The sequence below is a fragment of the Orbicella franksi genome, chromosome 10, assembly GCF_964199315.1.
Source record: "Orbicella franksi chromosome 10, jaOrbFran1.1, whole genome shotgun sequence".
Classification (NCBI taxonomy): Eukaryota; Metazoa; Cnidaria; class Anthozoa; order Scleractinia; family Merulinidae; genus Orbicella; species Orbicella franksi.
The window spans coordinates 27,674,553-27,700,068 of record NC_138154.1 but is presented as its reverse complement, the minus strand read 5'-3'; the positions used below and the strand labels follow the sequence as shown (position 1 = coordinate 27,700,068).

Here is a 25,516-nt window from a genome sequence, read left to right as displayed (position 1 = left end):
TTTCAAATAGCAGCACTTCGATTCAATCAATGACGAGCTCGAGGGTGTAAAAAACAAAAGTTCTTCACCCACCTTGAAAACGTGTCAGAAAATTGTCCTGCATCGTTGCGCTTCTAACGCGCTAAACCGCAAAAAACCTGTTCGAATCTCCTCAACTAGCATCCAAAATAGCCGCTTAAAGCTCCCTCTCGATGTTTTCTAGCTAAAAGTCCCGGATAAGCGCTCATACAAAGCACAGGACAGCGGATTTCTACTATTTCTACCTAATATTTAACAAATCGAATGTGGTGTAGCGTGGTCTGTACTCTTATCGGCAACGATACGCGTCATCTTAGTGGTCAAAATGTTTTGCTATACCTCCCGACTCAAATACGTTTTCCGATTGGAGGAAAGCGTGTCACGTGTCGTGGGTTAAAACTCACTAACTCCCTCGGACGAACAAAACTCACTAACTCCTTAGGGAAACAACAACATGAACTTTCGACTCGCACGTGATCAGGTCGTGCTCCTTTAAAGCGCGGCAAATTTGTGAGCCAGCCGGCGTAAAGCAAACGATTTCTTCGCAGTTCTTTTTTTCAACTTTTGAGTTGGGAGGTACAACAAAACACTTAATGACTAGCCCCGCGGGAAACAGCGAGTTTTGTTTCCCCTCGACCTCAATGTTCATAATATTTTTCTGGCCAATCTGCGGGACGGAATTTGACCACTTCTGGAACTGGTTCGGTAAGTTCCCAGGGGCTCTTCAGCTCTTGAAGTAAACTCTCGCCCGAAAATATCGCTTCGTCCCGGCTACTGAGCCCCTGGGTCTCCGAGGATGCTGCGCCTCGTGAGTCCACAACAAATTTTGACCACTGTGATCAAAGCCAGGTGGCCTTTTTAATCGAGCGAAGGATGCAACGTGTCTGAGAACTGAATTCACCCCTCCCCCCCCCCCCCCCAAAAAAAGATTTTCTACGTGATGTATCTACGAAATCAGGCGAAATATGTTGTAAAGTCTGTCTTAACGTCCATCAATAGGCAGCCAAGTCAATAGCGAGTCACAGTTCGTAATATAAGGTATATTCTTTATTTTGCAACTTAACACTACAACTGAATCAACAAAGTACACTTGTAAAAGTAAAAACAAGAATAAAAATGTACGACTCATTAAAAGCAAGGTTTAACATCGAACAATAAGTTAAATTTTGAAACAAGTTTTTATCTTAGTTTAAGATTTTGTTTTGTCGTGTCCCCGCATTTTATGTATAGTTCCTGTACGGTTTCTCGCCCTAAATCTTACGATTAGAGCTTGGTATCCAACACCTTAAGATCAGTTGTTGTTGATTTCAGCTGTGTCGCTGGAGTCGAGATAGAATACCTGTTACTTCTTCCGCCATTAGCGTTCATCCTCCGTGAACTAAAAAAGGCTTTTCTGAACTCAGAAACTCGCAATGCGTAGACAACGGGATTGGCACAGCAGTTGGACACATTTAAAAGAACCGCCAGGAGATAAATGTTCTTATTTACTGAGACATTTGTAGCTTCTAATATGTTTATAATAATTATAGGGATCCACGACATCAAAGCAAGAAGAGATACGAGCATCAAGGTCTTTGTCAAGCGTCGGCTTTGTAAAGCTCTGTTTTGCTGTGTCAGTGAAGGCATACGCCGGTTTTCAAATTTTCTCCATATGCCGAGAGTACAAACGCAAATAATGAATGTGAGAGTAAAGGTATACGTCACCCAAAGCGAGTAATAAGCTACCTCGTAAACAAAAACCCTCAACACGGAAAGTATGGTAGAGCTCAGAAGTACTAAAATCCACGCCAAAATAATTACAACGTTGTATGCTTGCCCTGACAGTGTTCGGTATTTAAGCGGCCAACATGTGGCATAAACTCTTTCTAAAGATATCAAGGCAGCAAAAGTTATCGTGGCTTGCAAGCAGACGACAGTAACGATGTTGAGAAAAGTCGCTACTGGCAAACTCATCCTCTCTTCCCGTAACAATGGCGTTATAATCTTAATAGGCAGAGAAACAGCCCCAACCAGCAGATCAGCACATGCCATATTAACGACCAGAAAGAAACACTTTTTCCTAACTTTTTTGTTGACGGCAAAGAGAATAATAGTGAGCAGGTTTCCTGTGACAATGAGCACAGATATCAGTGAAAAAGCGCTGCACCAAGCGATGACTTCTGCTTTGGCAAAAGCATTGTTCGAGGTTGCGCTGTCTAAACTGCTTCCCATGTTCACTGAGTTTTCAAACTGAGCGAGGACAAAGGCTAACTTTTTCAAGGAATAGCTGTGTGCTTGTGAGATAGCGATGATAGGAGTGCGTTCCAATTCAAGAGAAGAACCACCATATGTTACTACGCGGTAGTCTTTTGCATTAATTTTCAGGGTTTTTGTTTTTTTACCTGAGTAACCTTACCTTAATAAACCGTCTATTATTACATGGCTGGCTCCGCCAGCGGCCAACATAAACCAAATGCTACGCTGATTGGTTACTCAACGGGCAAGATGGAGCATACATTGCCCCATGAATCTAATTCATGATGGTTGTGTAATGACCTCGCCATACACACGCTTGGTCAATGCGCTTGGTTAACGACCCACAATTAGCGTCTTATATTACGCTATTAAATTACGCTATGCGTTACGTTTTAGCGTATCCGCGGCAATTAATTCAAAAGACATTAAAAGAAAAAAGATGCTGTTACTTAATCTATATGGCTAAGCACTTTGTAACTGAATTGTTTAAAACAAAAAAGAATTAATATCAGAGTCATAGATCGACACTTGCCTTTACTGTTTTCACGAATTTGAAAAGAAAATTATGCAATATATCATCAACTAGGAACATCCCAAAGTATTTTCTCTTCCATGCAAAGAGAAAGACAAATTTATAGAACAGCTGCTATGGCATCATTGCGTTCGAAAATATTTCAGGCTAAATGATCTCTAAAACTCCCGCCAAAAAAGGAACGAAACAATTTCTCGATTGAACTGTACAACGGTTCCCAGGGCCTCTTCATATTGCCTGTCTGGCTCAGTTACCGGCACGAATTTTGTTGTGTGTTCATATGGAAAGATGTTCATCCCGCTTGCCGAGATCTCGGTTGTAAAAATCGAGACCTCGGTAACCGGGGTGGCCCGCCTTCTTCCTATGAACACAATCGAATTTTAAAAAAAGAAAATTTGAGTTCGGCGAGTTCTCGGTAGCCGGGCCAGCCCGGTCAACCGGGCTCATATGAGGCCCCCAGCCAGATACATGCAGTGCAAGTTGTATGTACTAGGACTTCACTTATTCCGTTATCTAAGTTCATCAATTATTAACCGCGGAATGTTCATATTCATTAGAAACCCTTTTATCCTCGATATTCAGTGACAGTCCATGCGTCAGTTTAAACTTTCACAGTTAATTAGCTGCAGCAGGTGGCAAGGGGCGACGTTCTGCATTTCTCTACCGGTGGGAAATGATTTTGAAACTTCATGTATTTTTATGTTCTAACGATTACGCATAGTTTTTAAAAAGACTTTTCTGTTTTTACATAAGATTGCCCAAGCCTTGTCTTTCTCTCTAATAAATGCACCCACCATCGGAGGACGGGGTCTGAATATTCAGTCTGTAAGACAAAATCGTTTCGTTGGATAGCATCAACATAATCAACGATGTTTGAGTATGTGGAGAGAAATGAAAAGCCCAATTTTTACCTCTGTAGCGTTCATTGCAACCTGAATTCGAAGTTCAAAACTTAGTTTGGGTCCACGTTATTGGTCAGTTAAGGTATCAGTAAGGGGAAAATTTGCAATTTTGCATAATTTTACTTTTTTAAGCGGTTGGATAAATCTTAAAGTAATCTTTTAGATAAAAAAACTCCACGAAAAAATCTTATATCTGCCGCTAGTTATTGCGCGAGAAAGATTGTGTTGCATATTAATTACTTAATTGAGAGTTGACAAGTTCTGTCAAATGAATTAATTATCGAGGCAAGAAGTCACATGACATCAAGATCATGCTGAGTTGACACGCGATTCGCGCGCCATAATCAGTGCCGGATGTCTTCGAAGAAGACAGAGCGATCTTGCCCGTTTTCATCGGCTAAAGGAAGGCCAAAGAAGGCGAAAAACACTTTCAACAAAGAGTGGGCCGCTAAATTAGCGGAAAGCGGTAAAGGGTTCGTTTTACAATCAAGAAAAATTGCTGGATGAACGCGACAACGATCGCGATCACGAAGCCAGCGAGAAAGCCGAAATGAGCGCAAGCCGCGCTAAAATACTGTTGCAAGAAACTGTCGAAGCAGAGGAGATTGACGAAGAGAAGTGGACGAAATTGAAAGACAGATCGATTGTACAAAATTAGAATCAGCAGTGCAACATTTTTTTTTTTTTTTACCCAGCTATTGTCATTTCTTCCAGTATCTTTGCCTTTGCATCAACATCAGTCGATGTAGTCCCGTTTACGGCGTCCTCTCCAGCGTTTCCCTTTGTGCGCTTGCATTCTCTCGGGAACCTTCTACGGGCATTCGGCATGTTAACGGTGACATGGTCATAATTTTGAAGATTAGTCAACCGATACGTAAAATTTCGAACGCTAATATAGTAAATCAAAAGATAATTTCACGTTTACTAACTTTGGAATTCTGACTTCACACATGAAAAAGCGGTTTATTCACTGGTGAATAATTTACCGCGCGCCGTCGCGGAAATTTGTACCTGTTCCATGTTAACTGTCACAGTCCTATTGTTATACAGAAAGTTGATTCCTCTGCGGTGTCTCCCTTGGTGTGATAATCTCATAACACTTGGATGCCGCCGAATTTTATTTTTTCTCTGTTTCTCGAAAGTAAAAAATAGGCGAGTTGTACGTGCATTTCGAGTTCCAGGTCGGCAGCCCCTGGACCAAATTGGCTGAAATTCGGAGAGAATGTTGTCAGAACGAACGCCGACAAAACAGTGTCTGCGAATTCTGATTACTCTTTTCATTAAAAAGTTATGCCTTTTTTTCGCGGGCAGTCCTATTTTTTTCCTTTTTCTAACTTTATCCTCTTGTAAAATAATAACAAACGCATGTGCCAAAAATCTGAGACACGGTTTTTGAGGTCAATGTGTGAAGAAACGGATGCCATGTTAATCGTTTTCTCCGACCTAAATTTAGCGGGCGTATACCTTGATTTATGGGTTCGTGAAGCTTTGTAAATATATTCACATTTTCGAAACACGGTAAATTTTTACCGTTTTAAACAGGTCAGGTCATAATCTGTAGTTATTAAGCTTCCAGTAAATATACGGTTTATATGGGTTTTTGTTAAAGCCACGAACGCTAGAGCGGACCGCGCTCGGATGGTCAAATGGGTTATACTGATACCTTAAAGAAAGAAAACATATTTTGCTAGCAGTGACAGAGCGCCTGATTTATCCTTTCAAACACTGAACAGAATATCTGAACGTTTTTTAGAGTGATACTACTGGTTTCTGTAAGCTTTCAGATCATGTTGAATTACATGAAGAATTGCATAACTCAGAGAATTCTCGCACCCTGATTGATTACCTAGGTGAGGTATTCAGCGAGGTATATTCAACTCAGAAACCGATTAGATACAATATCTTTTAATCATATTTTCAAAACCATTGTCGCCGTCGACGAAGCCAAAAACCAAACACGTCTTTTTGAAAGTGTAAGTGAATTTGCCCTGCAGTAAAATTTTTACGCGATTCGTACGGTGTCGGTTTGTCAAGTGAAATTTTATTAACGTGGAATTCACGAGTCAGGTAATGAATTTTCCTATAATAGATTTCAAAACACTTTACCTCCAAAACCCTTCCCAGTGGCTATAGTAATTCTGATCTCTAAAATATGCTAAAAGAAAAGCTTGCACTGCAGATCAGCAGTCTTCAATTTAACTGTAATTTTGCTGTTGTTGTTGCTGTTGCATCACACTCGGAGCGTCACTGATAAATAGTGGTTGTAGTGACCCGTCAACATTTAAGTCTCAGACAGTGCTGAAACTGCTGCCAGCCACCTTAAATTAAGTGACTAATGTTTTACAGTAATTTACACTTAGAGACAAAGGATGAATGACAAAAGCAAATTTCAATATCGAGCATTAAGTTGAATTTTGAAAGACGTTTTTATGCTTTTTCCCTGACTATCCTTTACATGTAGAAATCAGCGCTACCTAACCTGAAACTTGTTTACTAGAAACACATATGAGGTTGGGATGGAAATGGCGATGGGCAAAAGTCCATAACCGCTTAATGAAATCTGAAACTAGGATTTACTGACTGTTTTTAAATCTAAGTTAAAAACTCACTTTTTTAAAATTAGCGTATAGCATGCCATAGTCTTATAATATGTTTTTTACACTGTATTATTTTTTAAATTCATTTTTCTATATTTTTACTGTAAACTTAATCTTCCACTGTAAAGCGCTTAAGAATATTTTTTTAATTTTAGCTTTATATAAATCTGTTATTATTATTATTATTATTATTATTATTATTATTATTATTATTACTATTATTGTTATTATTATTATCTGCTTATTATTACTGTGAATACCCTTTCCTTTGCCCAGTAACGGCGAGGACACTAAAACACGCACATACAATGTCCTAGGAGAATGCCCGAAAGAACTACGGGAGACGGACGAGAGGCATGAAACAGACACACTTCTGTCTCCAAGCACCAACAACTAGAGGTAATTAATCGTTGGCATCAATTTAATCAATGAGTAATCGATGGGTAATCGATGGGAAATGAGTTGATTAGTTATTGATTATTGCCGATGATCAATGGATAATCAGTGAATAATCCATAGGCCACAACATTTTCATCGATTAATCATTGACTGCATTGATTAGGCACTGTCATTAACATAATCACTGACACATGGCTGCACAAACCATAGACCTCACCAAAGCAAATTATAACGAAGAAAATCCCGGAAAATCGAAGAAGATTTTATTGTACATATTCCACGAGCACGCGTTGGATATGAGTTGGCAATAATATCATCTCACTATGCAACAAGTGAGAGAGGATTATCTGTTTTATTAACTGAACGCCACCAAAATATAGAAAACTAGCATAAAATAAAACTGAAAACGACCCAAAAAAAATCGCGCCTACGCTTACCATATTAGAGCATGGTTTAAAGGCTCATAACTCATGACGACTAAGCCGGCCAATGAAAATTGTCGAATTGCTTTATCCGATGATCCAGTTTTTAATCAGTAATAATATATCTGTAACCAATAAGTAGTCGATGGGTAATCAATGGGTAGTCGATGAGTAATCAATGGCATTAGTGAATAATCACTGACATCGACGTGTAATCATGTTGATACAGTTTGACCGTCGCTCTTACGATCAGAGCTTGGTATCCAGCACCTCAAGATCAGTTGTTATTGATTTCAGCTGTGTTGCTGGAGTCAAAACAGAAGCCCTGTTACCTCTTCTGCCATTAGCATTCATGTTCCTGATCTCTGATTTTCTTCCACACCGGAGGAAACCAAGGGCCTTTTTAAATTCAGGAATTCTTAATACGCAGACCACGGGATTGACACAACAATTGGACACATTTAAGAGAACTGCCAGGTGATAAAGGTTTTTGTTCACTGAGACATTTAAAGCTTCTAATGTGTTCATAACAATTATAGGGATCCACGACAGCAAAGCAAGAAGAGATATAAGCATCAAGGTCTTTGTCAGGCGTCGGCTTTGTAAAGCTCTGTTTCGTCGTATTGAAGACATACGCCGGTGTAATTGAAGTGTTTTCCAAATGCCAAGAGCACAAGCACAAATAATGAATGTAAGAATAAAGGTGTACGGCACCCAAAAAGAGAAGTAAGCCACCTTGGAAACAAAAACCCTTAACACGGAAAGTATGGCAGAGCTCAAAAGTACTACAGTCCACGCCAAAAAAATTACAACGACGTATGCTCGCCCTGACAGTGTTCGCAGTCTCAAGGGCCTATGTGTGGCGTAAAGTCTTTCGCAAGAAATCAAGGCCGCAAAAGTTATCGAGGCTTGCAAGCAGATGACAGAAAAGACGCTGTGAAAAGTAGTAAGAGGCGAATTCTTACTCGTCCGCAACACTGGAATTATTGCCTTGAAAATGTAAATAGGAAGGGAAACAGCTCCTAGCATCAGATCGGCACATGCCATATTTATTACAAGAAAGAAGTTTTTTCTACCCTTCTTGTAGATGGCAAACAGACCAATAGTGAGCAGGTTTCCTGTGACAATGAGCGCAGATACTAGTGAAAAAACGCTGCACCAAGCGATGGCATCTGCTTTGGTAAAAACATCTGTCGCCGAACAAGACGTATTATTCGAAGTTGTGTTTTCCAAACTGCTTTCCATGTTTACCTAGTTCTCGGTCTGAGCGAGGCAGTGTTTTTATACACATCAGTAATCGATGGAGAAGATAGGAGTTTGTTTCAATTCAGCGGAAGTACCTAGTGTCAGCCAGCTGAATTTCGGTTTTCGTACGTGCCTTTAAAGAACTTTCTGTCCGTGAGTAACGTTATCCTGATGTCACTGTATTTGAGTCTGCGGTCAAACTTAATATATATTTGTTTGTTTTAACAGGTACGCTAACGAGCCGGGGGAAGAGTAAATACGAGGCATAATGGACTCTTAAGTCGCATTTGTATAACAAACCTCTGATACGTCCATTGGTCTGTATTTATCGACCCGATCAACAGGATGAGACATTATAATTTTGGTCGTGACGTCATTCCGTCCACCATCTTGGATCTTTCATTCTGGAACGCGAAATTGTAGAATGGAATACAGCGAGGACAAACTATACACTGTTAACTTTCTTCAGAAAATAACGTGAGTCGACTAAAAGTTAATCCAAAAAGACACTGGATGTAAAGAAAAAGTATTGCAGTTGTCAGGTATGACAACTTTTACAAGCATAACTTGCACGGTGTGTATCGAGGCTATTTATAACCGTACGTACCATGGGGTTCATAAGATACCTTTTTTTCAATCATGGCTTCGTCGTCAAACCACATCGTATTGATAAAATTAAAGTGACCTTGCTAAAGCAGTGGTAAGCCCTTTTTCCATCAGCAAGTCGAACTTGAAAACCCAAATTTCAGCTTCCCCATTAAAAAACAGCGTCCAGGCCTTGTTCCAAGAGAGGTAACCTCGATCTGCGATTTTATTTGTAAGTAATTTGCATTTTTTTTGTCTAAATCTACGTCTCCATTAGTTCATTCATGGACAAAGTTGCGACGAAGTGAACACCTAACTTTTCTCATTGATGCAAAACTTTTACGCATTCCGTAATTGTGACAACACCGGTTTTTACAGTGATTAATGACGGCAACTGAGCATTTAGTTACATTTCTCTATAGAATTTATCTAAGTAGCTCTTAGCGGACATCAATAGGCAAGACAATGCTGACAATGAAGTGAAATATTCTAGACGACTTCCTGTGCAGCTCAGTCAGTAAAATTACGCGACACAGGAATGCCATCTCTAGGGTCAAAATAAAAATTGAGTTTGGACAAGCAGTGTGCATACGTGTGGAAGGGAGTTATACGTGCTAAAAGTGCCAGAAAAGTGCCAAACTTATGCCAAAGTAAATTCTCATATGTCATTACTTCGGATAAGTTTGAATCGACAGGAATTTTCGGGAGTTTTGCAATAGCGTATCGTTCGTTCAGGATCCGGGAGTCCAGAGGTATACTGGTCTATCTCGATATCACGTATTCATGTAAATACGTCAAATACCAAGGAAATAGAATTTCTGCTCTCCCTCTCTTCAATAGATTATATACTTTTTTGCGAATGCAAGCCAATAGACAGAGTCAATCAACATTGGAAGAATTCTTTAAGTGCAACAATTTACAATTTTCTAGAATATTTAACAAATTATACGCACAGACTAGAACTGGCGTCTGAGAAGCCATTGAAAATGATTGATAGATGTGTACGTTATGTTACAGGAAAGGTATAAGCTGTATAGTTTTACACTGAGTTGACCATGCATGTACGACGTTGCAAAGTTTTCACACATTTGAAACCATGCTGTAAGACAGTTCTGTAATTTATAAATTTCCGTCACTGCTGCTTTGTTGAAGTTATTGTTGTTGCAGGGTTTTTTTAACAGTTAAAGCGATCTCGTTCCCAGAGTCTTCGTTCCCCTTGACCAGCGGTCGGACAACGAGAGCTCTGGGAGCAACCGTTGCAGGCATGCGCCATAGATGCAGGCTGCGCATTGAAACCAAATGGGCAGAATCACCAGACTTCGGTTATTCCAAAATGGTTGCTCTCAGAGCTCTCGCTTTCCGACCGCTGGTCAAGGGGAACGAAGACTCTGGGAACGAGATTGATGAATAATACTGTTTTTTATCAATTTAAGCTTTCTTGAGGAACATGCAGAGTTAGTACCATTTTACGATCTGGTATCATTTTTGGGTAATTTCCCACCAATTCACGTTATTTTCTAACTTCCTGAGAAATTAGTGAGATCCAAGATGGCGGACTTAACGGCGTCGTGCGACGTCATATGACATCATGACATACAATGTAACTACAATAACTTGCATGAAGATACCAAGAGATATTAAACAATCTTACAATATATATGACCGGACGTTGATGCCGTAAACAAAGACTTCGTTTTAAGGATGTGTGCAAAAGGAACATGGAATCCACCGGCTTCAACTTAGAGACGGTGGGTGGCATTGGCCAAAGACAGAAAGATCTGGAGAGTAGAAATGCGCAGAGCACTCCTAGCTAGAGAACAGCACTTTGCTCTAGGCGAAAATAAAAATAAGGGTAGTTGCGAACTTTTAAAATCGCGACAAGAGATACAGTTCGTCTGCCAAAGCTGCAGTGGAATCTGCAAATCATTAATTGGACTGTTTAGCCTCAGCAAACGCTTCAACCAACCAACAGTGCGCGAATACATGAACCTTAGTAAGACAGTAGTAACTTAGTCCGAAGGATGCTTACCAGTACGACCGGAAGACGATGTCACAAAAACAACAGAAGGAACTCGAAAATCACTTGACATGCGTGCCGTTTGCAAATTGAATGAGTTGTTGAATGAAGAATTTGAAAACGAAGCAAGGGAGTCTGCTTTAAAAAATCACAATCATATGGAATCCAAGGAACTCGACAAAATGAAGGAGATACAACCTTGGTCAGAAGTTATAAAAACGTGTTCAAAGTTAGAGTCATCGAGAAGCTTGAACACTATTCACTTGAGCGCTCCTGACTACTAGAAAAGAATAGAAAAGTAGGAGAAAAAAGAACGAGACAGTGATATGCATAAAACTGCATTCAGAAGGATAAAATAAAGCATGGCGAATTAAGAGCAGCTTCGCCTAAATATCAACTAGACTTGGAAATAGCGAAAAAATCGAATTTCTTCAAACTCGCCCAGAATGAAGCCCTACGGGCACTAGTTACAAAGATATCATTTTAAGTTCGATAAATCAAAAATTATTTTTTTCCGCAATTTTTTCGTTTCGATGCCCCAAATCGGCCAAAATCCATCGAAAATGAGCGGCATATTCAGAGGTTCGTAAACTCAAAAGCAAAAATCTTCATTACAAACTGTTTGCACGTCGTATTTGTACTTCCTTTCTTGTCTATTTAGAGCTAAATAGATCGTGATTTGATTACAACTTAAATATTTGACGAATTTTTTAAGTTAACGACCCAAGACAGCTTTACAAGAGGTCTACATTTAGCCTATTTTCAAATGCTAAAAAGGCGTTCTGGTACACGGCTTTTCCCGAAATGACTAGTTTGGTTTGAAAGAGCATTGTTTCTTCTTCAAATTACTGAAATAAAATTTTTGGGTAAATAAAATCGTGAGCGCTGAGATAGCGAACTAAATGCAGCACTTCGTCCTGAAAACGTGACCTTTGACCCAAGCTTAACGAAACCAATTACTGCAAGAAAACCAGGAAGAAAAGCAAACGTTCCGTTATTTTGAAACAATTTCTAGTGATATCTCTCCGAAACCATGATTGCAAGAAACTATTTCCAGATATGAAATCTTGCAGGGTCAAAGACGGAGCTAAAGGGCGCATTTTGACACAATAACTTTGTTTGCTGAGAATTGAATTGCAGTCAATTCCAGTGAAATTTGCAAACTTGACGTATGTTAGCCGATACTTACCTGAATATTTATATTAATAGAAGAGTCGTCTTCTTGGATTAACCTTCAAAAGAAGCTGCATCCAGATTTGGAAACCTCTAAAAGAAGAAATGTTTAATGTTCCGTGAGCTGCCCGCTGCTATAAATTAGCTTAAATTCCATGCACATGCCGACCGCAGGTTTGTCGTAAAACTCACTTAACTCCACTGACAGTTTCCATGGGCAACCCCAAAATAAACAATCCCCAAAAATGTAAAGTGAAATTGGCTGTCTTCATGAACAGTTAGATGCTAGAGTCAAGTTCCATTACCTTTTAAAAATACTTGATTCTACTTTGTTCACTCAGTCGTTACTGTCACGTTCGAATACTGCGTAGTATCGGTCACGCCAAAACACTGCGGACCGTGCAGACTGAGTAAGTTTCCCATACAAAGTCTTGTACGCGTTTGTCTATTGAATCAAAAGTCAAATACTGCGCTTGTGCAGCCTGTGGATAAATGACAAACTTTCAGATATATTTAACACTATTTTGTAACTAGACCCAAAAGAAGGAGTCACAATGAAAAGCCCAAACAAGTGTCTGCAGTCTGCACGGTCTCCACTGTTTTGGTGTGACCGATTGTATGATTCGCGGCATTAGAACGTGAGAGTAGTAAACAAAGTCGACGCAAACAAATAAAATCAAGCACTTTTTAAAGGTAATAGAACTTGACTCTAGCTTCTAACTGTTCATGAAGACAGCCAATTTCACTTTACATTTTTGGGGATTGTTTATTTTGGGGTTGCCCATGGAAACTGTCAGTGGAGTTCAGTTGGTTTTACGACAAACATGCGGTTGGCATGTGCATGGAATCTATAGCATCGGGTAGGTCACGGAATATTAAAAATTTCTTCTTTTTGAGGTGTCCAAATATGGGTCCAGCTTCTTTTGAAGGTTAATCCAAGAAGACGACTCTTCTATTAATATAAATATTCAGGTAAGTATCGGCTAACATACGTCAAGTTTGCAAATTTCACTGGAATTGACTGCAATTCAATTCTCAGCAAACAAAGTTATTGTGTCAAAATGCGCCCTTTAGCTCCGTCTTTGACCCTGCAAGATTTCATATCTGGAAATAGTTTCTTGCAATCATGGTTTCGGAGAGATATCACTAGAAATTGTTTCAAAATAACGGAACGTTTGCTTTTCTTCCGGGTTTTCTTGCAGTAATTGGTTCGTTAAGCTTGGGTCAAAGGTCACGTTTTCAGGACGAAGTGCTGCATTTAGTTCGCTATCTCAGCGCTCACGATTTTATTTACCCAAAAATTTTATTTCAGTAATTTGAAGAAGAAACAATGCTCTTTCAAACCAAACTAGTCATTTCGGGAAAAGCCGTGTACCAGAACGCCTTTTTAGCATTTGAAAATAGGCTAAATGTAGACCTCTTGTAAAGCTGTCTTGGGTCGTTAACTTAAAAAATTCGTCAAATATTTAAGTTGTAATCAAATCACGATCTATTTAGCTCTAAATAGACAAGAAAGGAAGTACAAATACGACGTGCAAACAGTTTGTAATGAAGATTTTTGCTTTTGAGTTTACGAGCCTCTGAATATGCCGCTCATTTTCGATGGATTTTGGCCGATTTGGGGCATCGAAACGAAAAAATTGCGGAAAAAAATAATTTTTGATTTATCGAACTTAAAACGATATTTTTGTAACTAGTGCCCATAGGGCTTCATTCTGGGCGAGTTTGAAGAAATTCGATTTTTTCGCTATTTCCAAGTCTAGTTGATATTTAGGCGAAGCTGCTCTTAAGCAGCAGACTTACTGGGATAGACTTTTGACGGATAGGGAAAATCACAGTAGACTCGTTCGCAGGCTTAACTCTGGCATTCGGTTTCCTGGTCTTGGTGACGTTCTGCAAGAAAGAGGATAACCATTAAAGACAAGAACAAAGAGCAGATTCTTTTTCTTTGTTCGGAGAAGCCAGAGGGTTTCGTTACGAGGCGTCAAGCCCACTCATAGAGGCACTGGACAATGCTGAGTACTGATCAGTGTGCGAAGGCTTCCTGTAAACGTTGACGGTGAGGCAGCCGTCCGTCTCTTAAAACTGCGGTGACAAGGAAGGCGACCTTGTTGTCATTCTCTGTCTCAATTGTAAAGCGGAAGGAATGTTGCTGGTTGTTCAGACGCTGTGAGAAGCTATCGACGCTTTTGCAGTGAGGAGGTTCAATTAGTCATCCACGTAGCGTTTCCAGATCCCAGGTTTTAAGGACGAACTAGCTATTATCTGTTCTTTGAAATTCTCCGTGTATGGGTTGGCAATAACAGCGGAAACTGGACTCTCTATGGTCGCACCTTATCGTTGTCCGTAAATCAAAGCCGTTATACTGGAAATAGGTTAGTGAAAGCAAAATTCTGGAGGTAAGCGATCTAAACAGGTGTTAGCGTCGTTTGGCCCGCAAGGCTGGGGCCTTTTTCCAGTCTGTGTAGCTTCGAAAGTCGGTAAAAAGCAATTCTACGTCGAAAGAAACCATAACCTCTAGGATCGTGTCCGCTGTGATGGTAGATACGAAGTCGAGTTACCTGTTAGTGGAGACATGAGTTAGCTTATATTCGAAATCGTAAAAAGGTAATTTCATTTAATCAAACGAACTCACTTTTCAACTCACATGTAATTTTCTGGCAGCCATATTTTACTCTGGAACCGCTGGTGAATTGAAGCGTAGACGAATTTTGTTTGCCAAGTGACAAAATACTCTACGATTCTGCTAGTATTTTGTTGGCCAGGGGAATTTCCTCGCAGTATCCGCCATCTTGGAACGACGTTGTTAAATTAGGCAACCGTGTGACCTGGGGTCTAGCGCTTATAGCTTTTTTTCTTTTATTTTATTTTTTGGTCGTCCGGCTTCCAGTGAATACAAATGTACCAAGGGACTGCAAGTAAAAATACGGCTGGTATACGTAAAACAATGAATTTGTAAAACATCTGATCAGCCCATATTAGAAATAGAATAACAATGAAGCGAGGCTAATAGTGAGTCTAAACTGAAAGTAGCAATAACATTCGCAATAAGGAAATTGCAGGCAGGCAAAACTGTCCACAGAAATATACTGTATAGCCAAAACCATGTTAAAAATAACAGCATGTCGGGTCTACGATTTCCGGTAAGCTCAATATGGCTAAACGTTTGCGAGCTGGCTTTTAAGCTTCTTGAGTTGAAATTTCACGACAATTTTACTATTTACAGAGTGAAATAATCTTTTCTCTGTGTGATAGAAGCAGTCGGGGAGATTATGTATCAGTTTACTGCTGGGCGTATTGTTCAGCCCTGACGAAACTCACTGGCAATATGGCATCATTTTGTTGGGTTCCGTTTTCAGGTTTTGAATTGAATTTCGTGTGAGCAGCAAATGTAGCAATCGGTCAACGATAGCCAGTGAAATATGTAAGTGAACAACTATAATTTAGCCGCGTACAAGCTGGGGTCTTTTTAATCATTTGTGCCCTTTTCCATTTTTTTTCAACGGAACCGTAATTAAACATTACCTCAGCTTGCTGCTTGTTATTATAAGTGTTTGGGGTGTGATAGATACAAATGTGTTTAATAAAAGCAATAATTTCCTGTGGGTTAATTTTTTGGTCTTCCGAGATAGAGAAAACAAGTCAATCATGTCCTTTTTTTTTCTTTTGTTTTGGTTTTGTGGGTTACCTGAGCTATGCCACCGGCCGGACTAGTGATTGTCAATAGAATACGTTCTTTTTCATGCGTGGAATCAATTGAAAATTGCACCCAAAATGAGATATGAGATGTAGTTTCAATATTTTCTTTATCGTTTGCTGTGAGAAACGTGGTGAAGGTGGACTCGCGAAGTCGCGAAGAGCCTAGCTCAACATTCTCGAGCGCGGCGATACCTTTACATATGTGCTTTCTCTATGGTGAACATACATGTAATTTCACCATGCAGACGCGTATTAAGACAGCTGGCCGGAATTACTGTCAAAAGATTTCTTCCCTCTGTGAGCAAACCGGGGATTGATTTTACGAAGGTCTCCCAAGTTAGGATGTATCCTGAACATTGTTTTCTAACAATAGTCTTTTGCATTGGAGCAATACTTATGAGACATCTTGATCTAAAAGTGACCTTTTTATATCCAGCGATGCACTCGACTTTTTCCGAGCATTCATACAAAAAATATGTTATCCTGCATAATGTACCTGTTAGATCTGTTAGTTCGCCTGAACGTTAACCAAAAAGCAAGACTAGAGAGTTAACTCTGCTCTGTCTATGGTACAATAGTTTTATTCTTTAATTATTTCAATACTTAACAATGCAACTGATTCAATTTACTATAGGTGGCCATTGTTCTAATAATAATAATAATAATAATAATAATAATAATGACAATAATAATCGTATCTATAACGAAATTCTCGATCGTGATTGGTTCTCCGCGCGCCTATTTGCTGCTGCTACTACTAGCACTACCACCGTTGCCACCGCTACCGCCGCTGCCGCCGCTGCTGCTGCTGCTACTGCTGCTGCTACTGCTGCTGCTACTGCTGCTGCTACTGCTGCTGCTACTGCTGCTGCTGCTGCTGCTGCTACTGCTGCTGCTACTGCTACTGCTACTGCTACTGCTACTGCTACTGCTGCTGCTACTGCTGCTGCTGCTACTGCTGCTGCTACTGCTGCTGCTACTGCTACTGCTACTGCTACTGCTACTGCTACTGCTGCTGCTACTGCTGCTGCTACTGCTGCTGCTACTGCTGCTGCTACTGCTACTGCTACTGCTGCTGCTGCTACTGCTACTGCTACTGCTACTGCTGCTGCTACTGCTGCTGCTGCTGCTGCTACTGCTGCTGCTGCTACTGCTACTGCTACTGCTACTGCTACTGCTACTGCTGCTGCTACTGCTACTGCTGCTGCTACTGCTGCTGCTGCTACTGCTACTGCTACTGCTACTGCTACTGCTACTGCTACTGCTACTGCTGCTGCTACTGCTGCTGCTACTGCTACTGCTACTGCTGCTGCTGCTACTGCTACTGCTACTGCTGCTGCTACTGCTGCTGCTGCTACTGCTACTGCTGCTGCTACTGCTGCTGCTGCTACTGCTGCTGCTACTGCTACTGCTGCTGCTACTGCTGCTGCTGCTACTGCTACTGCTACTGCTACTGCTGCTGCTGCTACTGCTACTGCTACTGCTGCTGCTGCTACTGCTGCTGCTACTGCTGCTGCTACTGCTGCTGCTACTGCTGCTGCTACTGCTGTTGCTACTGCTGCTGCTGCTGCTACTGCTGCTACTGCTACTCCTACTGCTGCTACTGCTACTGCTACTGCTGCTGCTACTGCTACTGCTGCTGCTACTGCTGCTGCTACTGCTGCTGCTACTGCTGCTGCTACTGCTGTTGCTACTGCTGCTGCTGCTGCTACTGCTGCTACTGCTACTCCTACTGCTGCTACTGCTACTGCTACTGCTACTGCTGCTGCTACTGCTACTGCTACTGCTACTGTTACTGCTACTGCTGCTGCTACTGCTACTGCTGCTGCTACTGCTGCTGCTACTGCTGCTACTACTGCTGCTACTGCTGCTGCTGCTGCTGCTACTGCTGCTACTGCTACTGCTACTGCTACTGCTGCTGCTACTGCTGCTGCTACTGCTGCTGCTACTGCTGTTGCTACTGCTGCTGCTGCTGCTACTGCTGCTACTGCTACTCCTACTGCTGCTACTGCTACTGCTACTGCTACTGCTGCTGCTACTGCTACTGCTACTGCTACTGCTACTGCTACTGTTACTGCTGCTGCTACTGCTGCTGCTACTGCTGCTACTACTACTACTACTACTACTACTACGGCTACGGCTACGGCTACGGCTACGGCTACGGCTACGGCTACGGCTACGGCTACGGCTACGGCTACGGTTACTGCTACGGCTACCACTACTACTGCTAATAATCGTATTTAAAACAAGTTAAATCTAAAATGAAAAAAAAAAAGAAAAATAAAAATAAAGAAAAATCAAACGCTCCAAGGAACTGAGCGACTGTTACAAGTATTTACAGTTAAATTTTGAGCAAAAATTATATTTTTATGTAATATTTATTTATTTATTTATTTATTTATTTATTTATCAATTTATTTTTTTATTCATTTATTTATTTATCTATTTATTTATTTATATATTTAGTTACTTTAAACTTAGTCTAAAATTTCGTTTAGCCTCAAAGAATTTTTCCTGCTTTTTGGTAAGGGACATTTTCGTTTCCCTCATTATCTCGCGTTGTTGCTGTTGTTGCTGTTTATGATGGGCCTGTTTAGAGCTTGGTATCCAGCACCTCAAGATCAGTTGTTGTTGATTTCAGCTGTGTCGCTGGGGCCAAAACAGAAGCCCTGTTACTTTTTCCGCCATTAGCATTCTTGTTCCTGATCTCTGAGTTTCTTCCACACCAGAGAAAACTAAAGGCTTTTCTGAACTCAGAAATTCGTAATGCATAGACCACATGATTTATAAAACAATTGGACACATTTAAAAGAACTGTCAGGTAATAAAGGTTTTTGTTCGCTGAGACGCCGAGAGCCTCTAATGTGTTCATAACAATTAAAGGGATCCACGACAGCAAAGCAAGAAGAGATATAAGCATCAAGGTCTTTGTCAAGCGTCGGCTCTGTAAAGCTCTGTTTCGTCGTATTGAAGACATACGCCGGTGTAATTGAAATGTTTTCCAAATGCCAAAAGTACAAGCGCAAATGATGAATGTGAGAGCAAAGGTGTATGTCACCCAAAACGAAAAATAAGCCACCTTGGAAACAAAAACCCTAAACACGGAAAGTATGGCAGAGCTCAAAAGTACTACAGTCCACGCCAAAATAATTACAACGACGTATGCTCGCCCTGACAGTGTTCGGTATTTAAGCGGCGAACATGTGGCGTAGAGTCTTTCGCAAGAAATCAAGGCAGCAAAAGTTATAGAGGCCTGCAAGCAGACAACAGAAAAAATGGCGTCGAAAATCGTAGTCCTCGGCTTGTAAATGTAAATAGGCAGTGAAACAGCCCCTATCAACAGATCAGCACATGTCATATTAATTACTAGAAAGAAGAAGTTTTTTCTGACTTTCTTGTAGATGGCAAACAGAGCAAGGGTGAGCAGGTTTCCTGTGACGATAAGCACAGATACTAGTGAAAAAGCGCTGCACCAAGCGATGGCCTCTGCTTTGGTAAAAACATCTGTCGACAAACAAGATGTACTATTCGAGGTTGTATTGTTCGTACTGTTTCCCATGTTACAAAAGTTTCGAAATTAAGCGAAGACAAAGGTTTACCCACTTGATAGACAAGACAGGAGCGTTTTTCAATTCTTCGCAAGAACCAAACATCAGCCCGTTGTAGTATATCTTGCACCTTTTGAATATTTTTTCGGGAGTAGCCTTCTATTCGGTCTGCGGTCTATAAGAAGCAGAATGACTTTTGGTAGCTTCAATCATATATAACCGCTGTTTGAAGCGTTTCATATTACACCAGTTGACAAGTTTGAGCATATCCGAGGTAATTAAAAGAAAAACCATTAATGTCACTCTTTTTTTAGTTTTCTCATTCAAAATAAAAAATAATAATAATCCTTACCGCTCTATTGATCTTACCGAATTTAGTAAGTACATAACAACTCATGGTAATATAGAACTCCAAACTTACCCTGGCAATCATTTTTGGGCAAAAATTGACAAGTTTAGGGTCTCATATTTCCATAAGTTTGTAACAGATCCTTGTGAAAACTCGCTGCATATTTACTACACCACAATGATCACATTCGGCATGATAAATTGATCTATGGTAGTTTTATTTCTTTATAAGAAAAATACGAAAAATTGTTGAAATAGGGTGGCGTGGTTGAAGTGGCCACTAATTTAATACAGATGCTATTGATTATCCTGCATTGGTAAGGATTTGCATTGTAAAATATTAAAACTGCATATCTTCACTGTTCACAAAAAATTAGGCAAAAAAAAATTAGTAACTCTTAATTATTCTAACTGTTTATTCACAATTTCAAAGAAAAAGTGAAAAGGAGATAAAAGTGGTTATCCCCTTCTAGATTATCTCCTTACAATAATTAAGATTAAGCATTGAAATGTATTTTCTGTTCCTTCCATACTACAAAACAAACTTATAAAATGGCTGCTATAATATTGCGTTTGAGGAGACAACAGGCTGAATGCGGAACACCCAACTGTTTCGCATTATGTCAAAAACAGGCATCTTGACGTGGAATGATGCTTGAATTTGCAGATATCCATTAAAAACGTTTTCACCGGCTGTTCCAGCGTCAGTTTATGTATTCTAAACTTTCACAGTTAATTACCTGCAGCAGGTGGCAAGGGGCGACGGACTACACATCTCTACCGGTGTGAAATGATTTTGAAGCCTTTCATATTTCAGCTCTAACAAGTACTGTATCTTTTTGAAAGGATTCTCCTTTTCTCATATGTCATCAGAAGTTTGGGCTCATCGCTTTGTTGTCGCGCTAAGCGGCGTGATATTATGTTTTGGCTTGGGTAATAGGCTCAACATCATGGTCAGCCTATTTCGAGCCCACAGTCTCTCCGGCACTGTCGGCGGTGGTGTCACCGGGGAGATATCTCTTCAGCGACCCAACCGCTGACCGAGTCGGAAAGACTCTGTGTTCGAGTCTAATGGTCAGCGTACCTGATTCTTCGTGCGCATGCTCCATCATTGAAACATGGCGGACAAAATTTAGAGTTTCTACTTGGGAAAAGGCCGCGCAACTCGTCGTAGGGAATTCGAATTAATTTTTCTCCGAGAAAAATAGAAAATGAAAGATACAAAATTTTTATAACCAAATTATAGTTAATGGCAGCAAGAATCGTGAATCGTAAATTATGACTGAGAGCGTGCCAGTGAATCGATGTGAGATTCGAAACAGCGGTCTTACTTGCAAACCTCCATCTAAATGTCAACAGATGAGAGTCCTTGAAATATGTCTTCCTTAGCAAATATGTATAGAAAATTGTTTCACACCGTCGTTTACTGTAATAGAGCAAGGCTTCCCAGTACCTGAGCTGGAGAGGTTAAGTTCGAGCACGGGTGAAATTTTGGCTCGGCACGGATGAGGCAAAGTCGTTTAACCAACAAACTGTATCCGTGTATAACTTTTTTGTTTGGTCCACATACCATCTTCTCCGAGCCGTGCCCAAAGTTGTCCCGAGGACAGGGTTTGAAATATTCAGTCTGTAGTAATGTGCATAAACCTGTAGATTCTCACGCGGAAGTCTGTTAACAGTTTTGCGTTTCAAAAATACTTCATTATATGGCTTAGTTCATGGTGGATATAATAAATCCACTCGATGCCAGGCCGCACCGGAGTGTCTGACATTGTTATGGACGTGTCCAAATGTACAGAAAACCAGGTACCGGTAACTGATGAGATCCGCATGGATGATCAAAAGCATTGTCTTGCATAAAATTGAAATATGATGGTAAAAATACGCGTCAAAAGTGAAAATATAAAACATTTCAAAATGTTGTCACACCAGTACAATTCGTGTGACCTGTCGCCGCTTGCCTGTCATTTAGTCTAAAGTGCGTCTGTGAAGTAGCCTATATTTTCACACATGCAGCACAGCATTAAAATAGAGATTTATGAAAAATTAACGGTGGCTTAAATCTTCTTACATTTGGTCATTCAGCTTTATGCGATAACTTAAATGTCGTCGAAGGTCTTTACAGCCGGCATTTCAACGCTAGAACCGTGCGTAAAGCTAACGTAAAGCTGGCGCAAAGATGATATATATCAACCCAAACGCCAGCAATTAAAAGGACCGTTTTGATTAAGATCATGACCTTTTTTTTCTTTTTTTTTTTTTGTTTGATTTGATGTCATTTTTTTTTTTGGGAGGGAGCAAACCAAAACGATACTTCTGTCTATGTCTTCTCCTTTTTACTTATTAGAGCTTTCACCTATCAGAGCATCATACATATTGGTACAATTCTTAGCCGTCCTTGACCTAATCTGTGGTGAAACGTTGAGCTACTCTGTAGTTAAACGTAAGTAGACGTTGTCTTTCCATAACCAGTCGGAACTATTGTCTATTAAACAATTAGATTATGAGCTCGAGGTTCCTATCACGCATAGAAATCGACAGCGAGCAATCTAATTGTTTTAGTATAATAAGTCGTTCAAAACTTTATCTAAATGCTCTTCACAGACACTTCGAAAACGCTAAGAAGCGGCCGTCATTTTGTTAACAAGGGCACACTGTTACGCTACTTATTATCTATCACAGAATAGATAGTGAGTAGCGTAGCCAATCAGAGAACGGCATTCGTGATAGATCGCTAGTAGATTTATACTAAAAGCTGATATATGCACTGAATAAAGCTGTTTTCCTTTAGGTTGATCCAGATCAGGATTAATGATCTAAGATAACTTCGGTCATGGTGTATCAAAGATTCCTGGGCAACGATTCGTCGATTCCTTTGATGCACCATGATCTGAGTGATCTCATTACAAAAGAATTCAAACATGTAATTTCACCCAGTGTTCGACTCTTAATAAAACTGCGATAAGTATTTTTTCACATAAAATATTCAATATTCCTTGTTTCGCACTAGCCAAAGAACACCACTTTTGACACAATGTGCTTTAGCATCTTAATAATTCTTAGAATTGGACCCTAGCTTTTCATTTATCTCGTTTATAGATCTTCTTTACAAATTCTAGGAACATTTCTTTCGGCAGATTCGCAGATTTCTGCGATATGAGTTCAAGAATTCTTGTGTAACTTTCTTCTTCGTATTCTTCATAAAGTTTCTTTAGGTTTAGTTCGTGATATAATACTTTGACTTTCTCTGACGATGTAGGACTCTTCACTCCATAATTTTCCTAAAATACAAAATACGATGGCGTTAGTGCATATATGTGATTTGCCGCCCAGGAGGTCCGTACTGCGAAAAACTATGCTCGAGGTCCTGAGTACGACCCGAGGACCGTACTCAAGATCGAGGTTTGCTTTGCAGGCAACTTTTGTGTCGAATTTTAATTAAAACCGTTCAGTTCAAATCTGGCGTACGCAAGGGTTTGACATTTCGGGCACAAAAAGCGATACTGTTTGCATAATTGTTTCACCCTGTTGAATGTTTACATTTTACGTTGTTTAACAGTGTAAAAAAAAAACCTTGAAAAGTTGCCACATTGGAAATTTCGGAGCGGTCCGTATTCGGGCTCCGGATGGGAATATCCGGACTGCTGGAGCGCGCGCAATTAGCCAATCATATTCAAGAATGTAGGATTCCAGACCGCTGAGAAGCTAGAGAAAAAAAAAAAACTGACATTGATCTTGATTTATCAAGATTGCCAGTGACGAGATAATGGGCAATGCTTCCAGTAACTTGTCTCCCACTAAGTTTATGCCGTAGCGAGACGAGGTGAACTAAAGGTTGCCTTGTGACCACCCCCTCCACCCCCCTGAAATGAACATGTCTTGCGCCTGAATCAACACACACAAAACAAGAGAACTTTTTTCTATCTCATCAACGCTTGCCACAGAAGATGTTTATTTCCGGTCTATTTTTCGTACAACTTGATAAACAATAGAATCGAAAGATGAAAGTGAAGTATGATCATCGCAGTAAATTTTCCAATTTAAGCAATTGGAAAGAAGAAGCCTGAAAAAAATCAGCGCTTCAACGGGATTCGAACCCGTGACCTCCGCGATACCGGTGCGATGCTCTACCACCTGAGCTATGAAGCCACACATGATTTTTTCAGGCTTCTTCTTTCCAATTGCTTATATTGGAAAATTTACTGCGATGATCATGCTTCACTTTCATCTACAACCGCAGTTCAAACATGAATTATTTCATATATACTTCACATCATTTCACTCCTCACGGAAAGATATGAACTCAATTAATTGACCTTGCTCCCAATGTGTGGCTTCATAGCTCAGTTGGTAGAGCATCGCACCGGTATCGCGGAGGTCACGGGTTCGAATCCCGTTGAGGTCCTGATTTTTTCAGGCTTCTTCTTTCCAATTGCTTAAGGTTACAGTATACCTTCAGGGGTGTCTCGCGCGCAAGCGATGTAGCGCGTCCAGTTTAAGCTATAGATACCTAAACCCCTATATCAAATTAAAGCTTATGGAGCTGGCTATCAAACTATACCAAGAATTTTGAAAGAAAATGAATTGTCGAATTTTTCACGACCACTAAATGCGAGCGCCCGAATCACCTTTCGAAAGCTACAAGTCAAAGCGAATTTCGTTTTTCGCCAATTTAATTTTTTCCTCGGTTTCAGGGCCCAAAGCGTTTAAAAAAGGTGTCTGCGTTTTGGCATATTCAATTGCAATAAAAAGTTACAGAACATTTTCGAAATAGGATTAAAAAAATGTGAAGTGATCGTACAAAAATCGCTCTCGAAGAAAAAGTATTTCGAAATTAACAATTCCCAGACACGCGTTTGTAGTTTATGTGTTAAACTAGCCACTGTCCAAATTTAAGAGCAATTGAACAAATTCCCTTTGAGTTATAACTCTTTAAAGTGTCTGCTTCAAGTGAAAAAATTTATTCGAGAAAACAGCGCTAAGAAAAATTTTCTGCTTCGCAAACAAACTCCGCCCACAAACGCCTTCAACTGGGTTCTCAGGTAACTAAGCCAATCAGTGCAGGGAAAGTTTACTACCGTTAACCTCCTGGTGAAATTTACGCGCGAATCTCTAAAAAACTCTTGTGTTTTGCAATGCGCTCAAGGAACCGAAGGCAGAGAGATAATTTTTCTGTAGCTCGGTTTTTCTTGAAGCTGGTCTGGCAAAATGGGGAAGACTACAAAGGATACGAACGCTAGAGTGGCTGAGCGAAGGAAACAAACAAAAGACAGCGCGGAGAGCAACTGTGTGTGGGCAACTATGCATGGATAATATTTCAAATGGTCTCAATGAGTCCGACGATTCGTCGATATCGGACTCATCAGAAGAGTCTCTGTCAGCATCCCTGTTATTGCTGTCAAGTTCCGAAATTTTTACAGAACCTTTCTTTTCTCTTACCACGAATATTTGCCCACCTTATACGATAACTATAGCTTCATCCGCGTGGCGAACTTTCGCTTCTTCACTCATTGATGTATTTTCATTCGTTCTTCGCTGTTTTCGCTTATTCGAACCGGTCCATGGTTTACACGTGGTCTATGTTTACTTATAACGTAATAGAGACACGCCTAATATCAAAAATGCTGGGTAGTCAGAACAACAATGCTGATCAACTGAGTAGTCAATTCGTGACATCCATATAGGTAATTCCCGCGAAAATCGTCTCGGTTGATTGCATACGCGCCATAGGGCTGTCAATCAAGAGGTAAACTTTTACTTCCGGTGAAAACGTAAAACCGCCATTTTCTCCGCCAA

At 40.3% G+C, this 25,516-nt stretch overlaps 4 protein-coding genes across 6 annotated transcripts in view; all 4 read right to left on the bottom strand.

Annotated features, from left to right (window-relative positions):
• LOC145500914 (farnesyl pyrophosphate synthase-like) overlaps nt 1-25,516 on the bottom strand; it is a 142,902-nt gene that overhangs the window by 108,751 nt on the left and 8,635 nt on the right. The window contains exon 10 of one of the 3 annotated variants that reach the window (XR_014051162.1): nt 23,294-24,155. Coding sequence is in view for 1 of the 3 variants with exons in the window: in XM_081480465.1 (XP_081336591.1) it covers nt 22,801-23,001 (201 nt within the window). In the remaining 2 variants the exon portion in view is untranslated. The other 2 variants (XM_081480465.1, XR_014051161.1) reach the window with 2 other exon arrangements.
• LOC145500918 (adenosine receptor A3-like) lies at nt 1,238-3,762 on the bottom strand. The gene has a single exon (XM_081480470.1). The coding sequence runs from the start codon at nt 2,227-2,229 to the stop codon at nt 1,282-1,284; it is 948 nt and encodes a 315-aa protein (XP_081336596.1). The 5' UTR covers nt 2,230-3,762; the 3' UTR covers nt 1,238-1,281.
• LOC145499763 (adenosine receptor A3-like) lies at nt 6,527-9,842 on the bottom strand. Its single transcript, XM_081479289.1, has one exon. It carries the CDS (start codon nt 8,348-8,350, stop codon nt 7,355-7,357), a length of 996 nt encoding a protein of 331 aa, XP_081335415.1. The 5' UTR covers nt 8,351-9,842; the 3' UTR covers nt 6,527-7,354.
• On the bottom strand, nt 18,336-19,787 carry LOC145500917 (adenosine receptor A1-like). The gene has a single exon (XM_081480469.1). It carries the CDS (start codon nt 19,381-19,383, stop codon nt 18,418-18,420), a length of 966 nt encoding a protein of 321 aa, XP_081336595.1. The 5' UTR covers nt 19,384-19,787; the 3' UTR covers nt 18,336-18,417.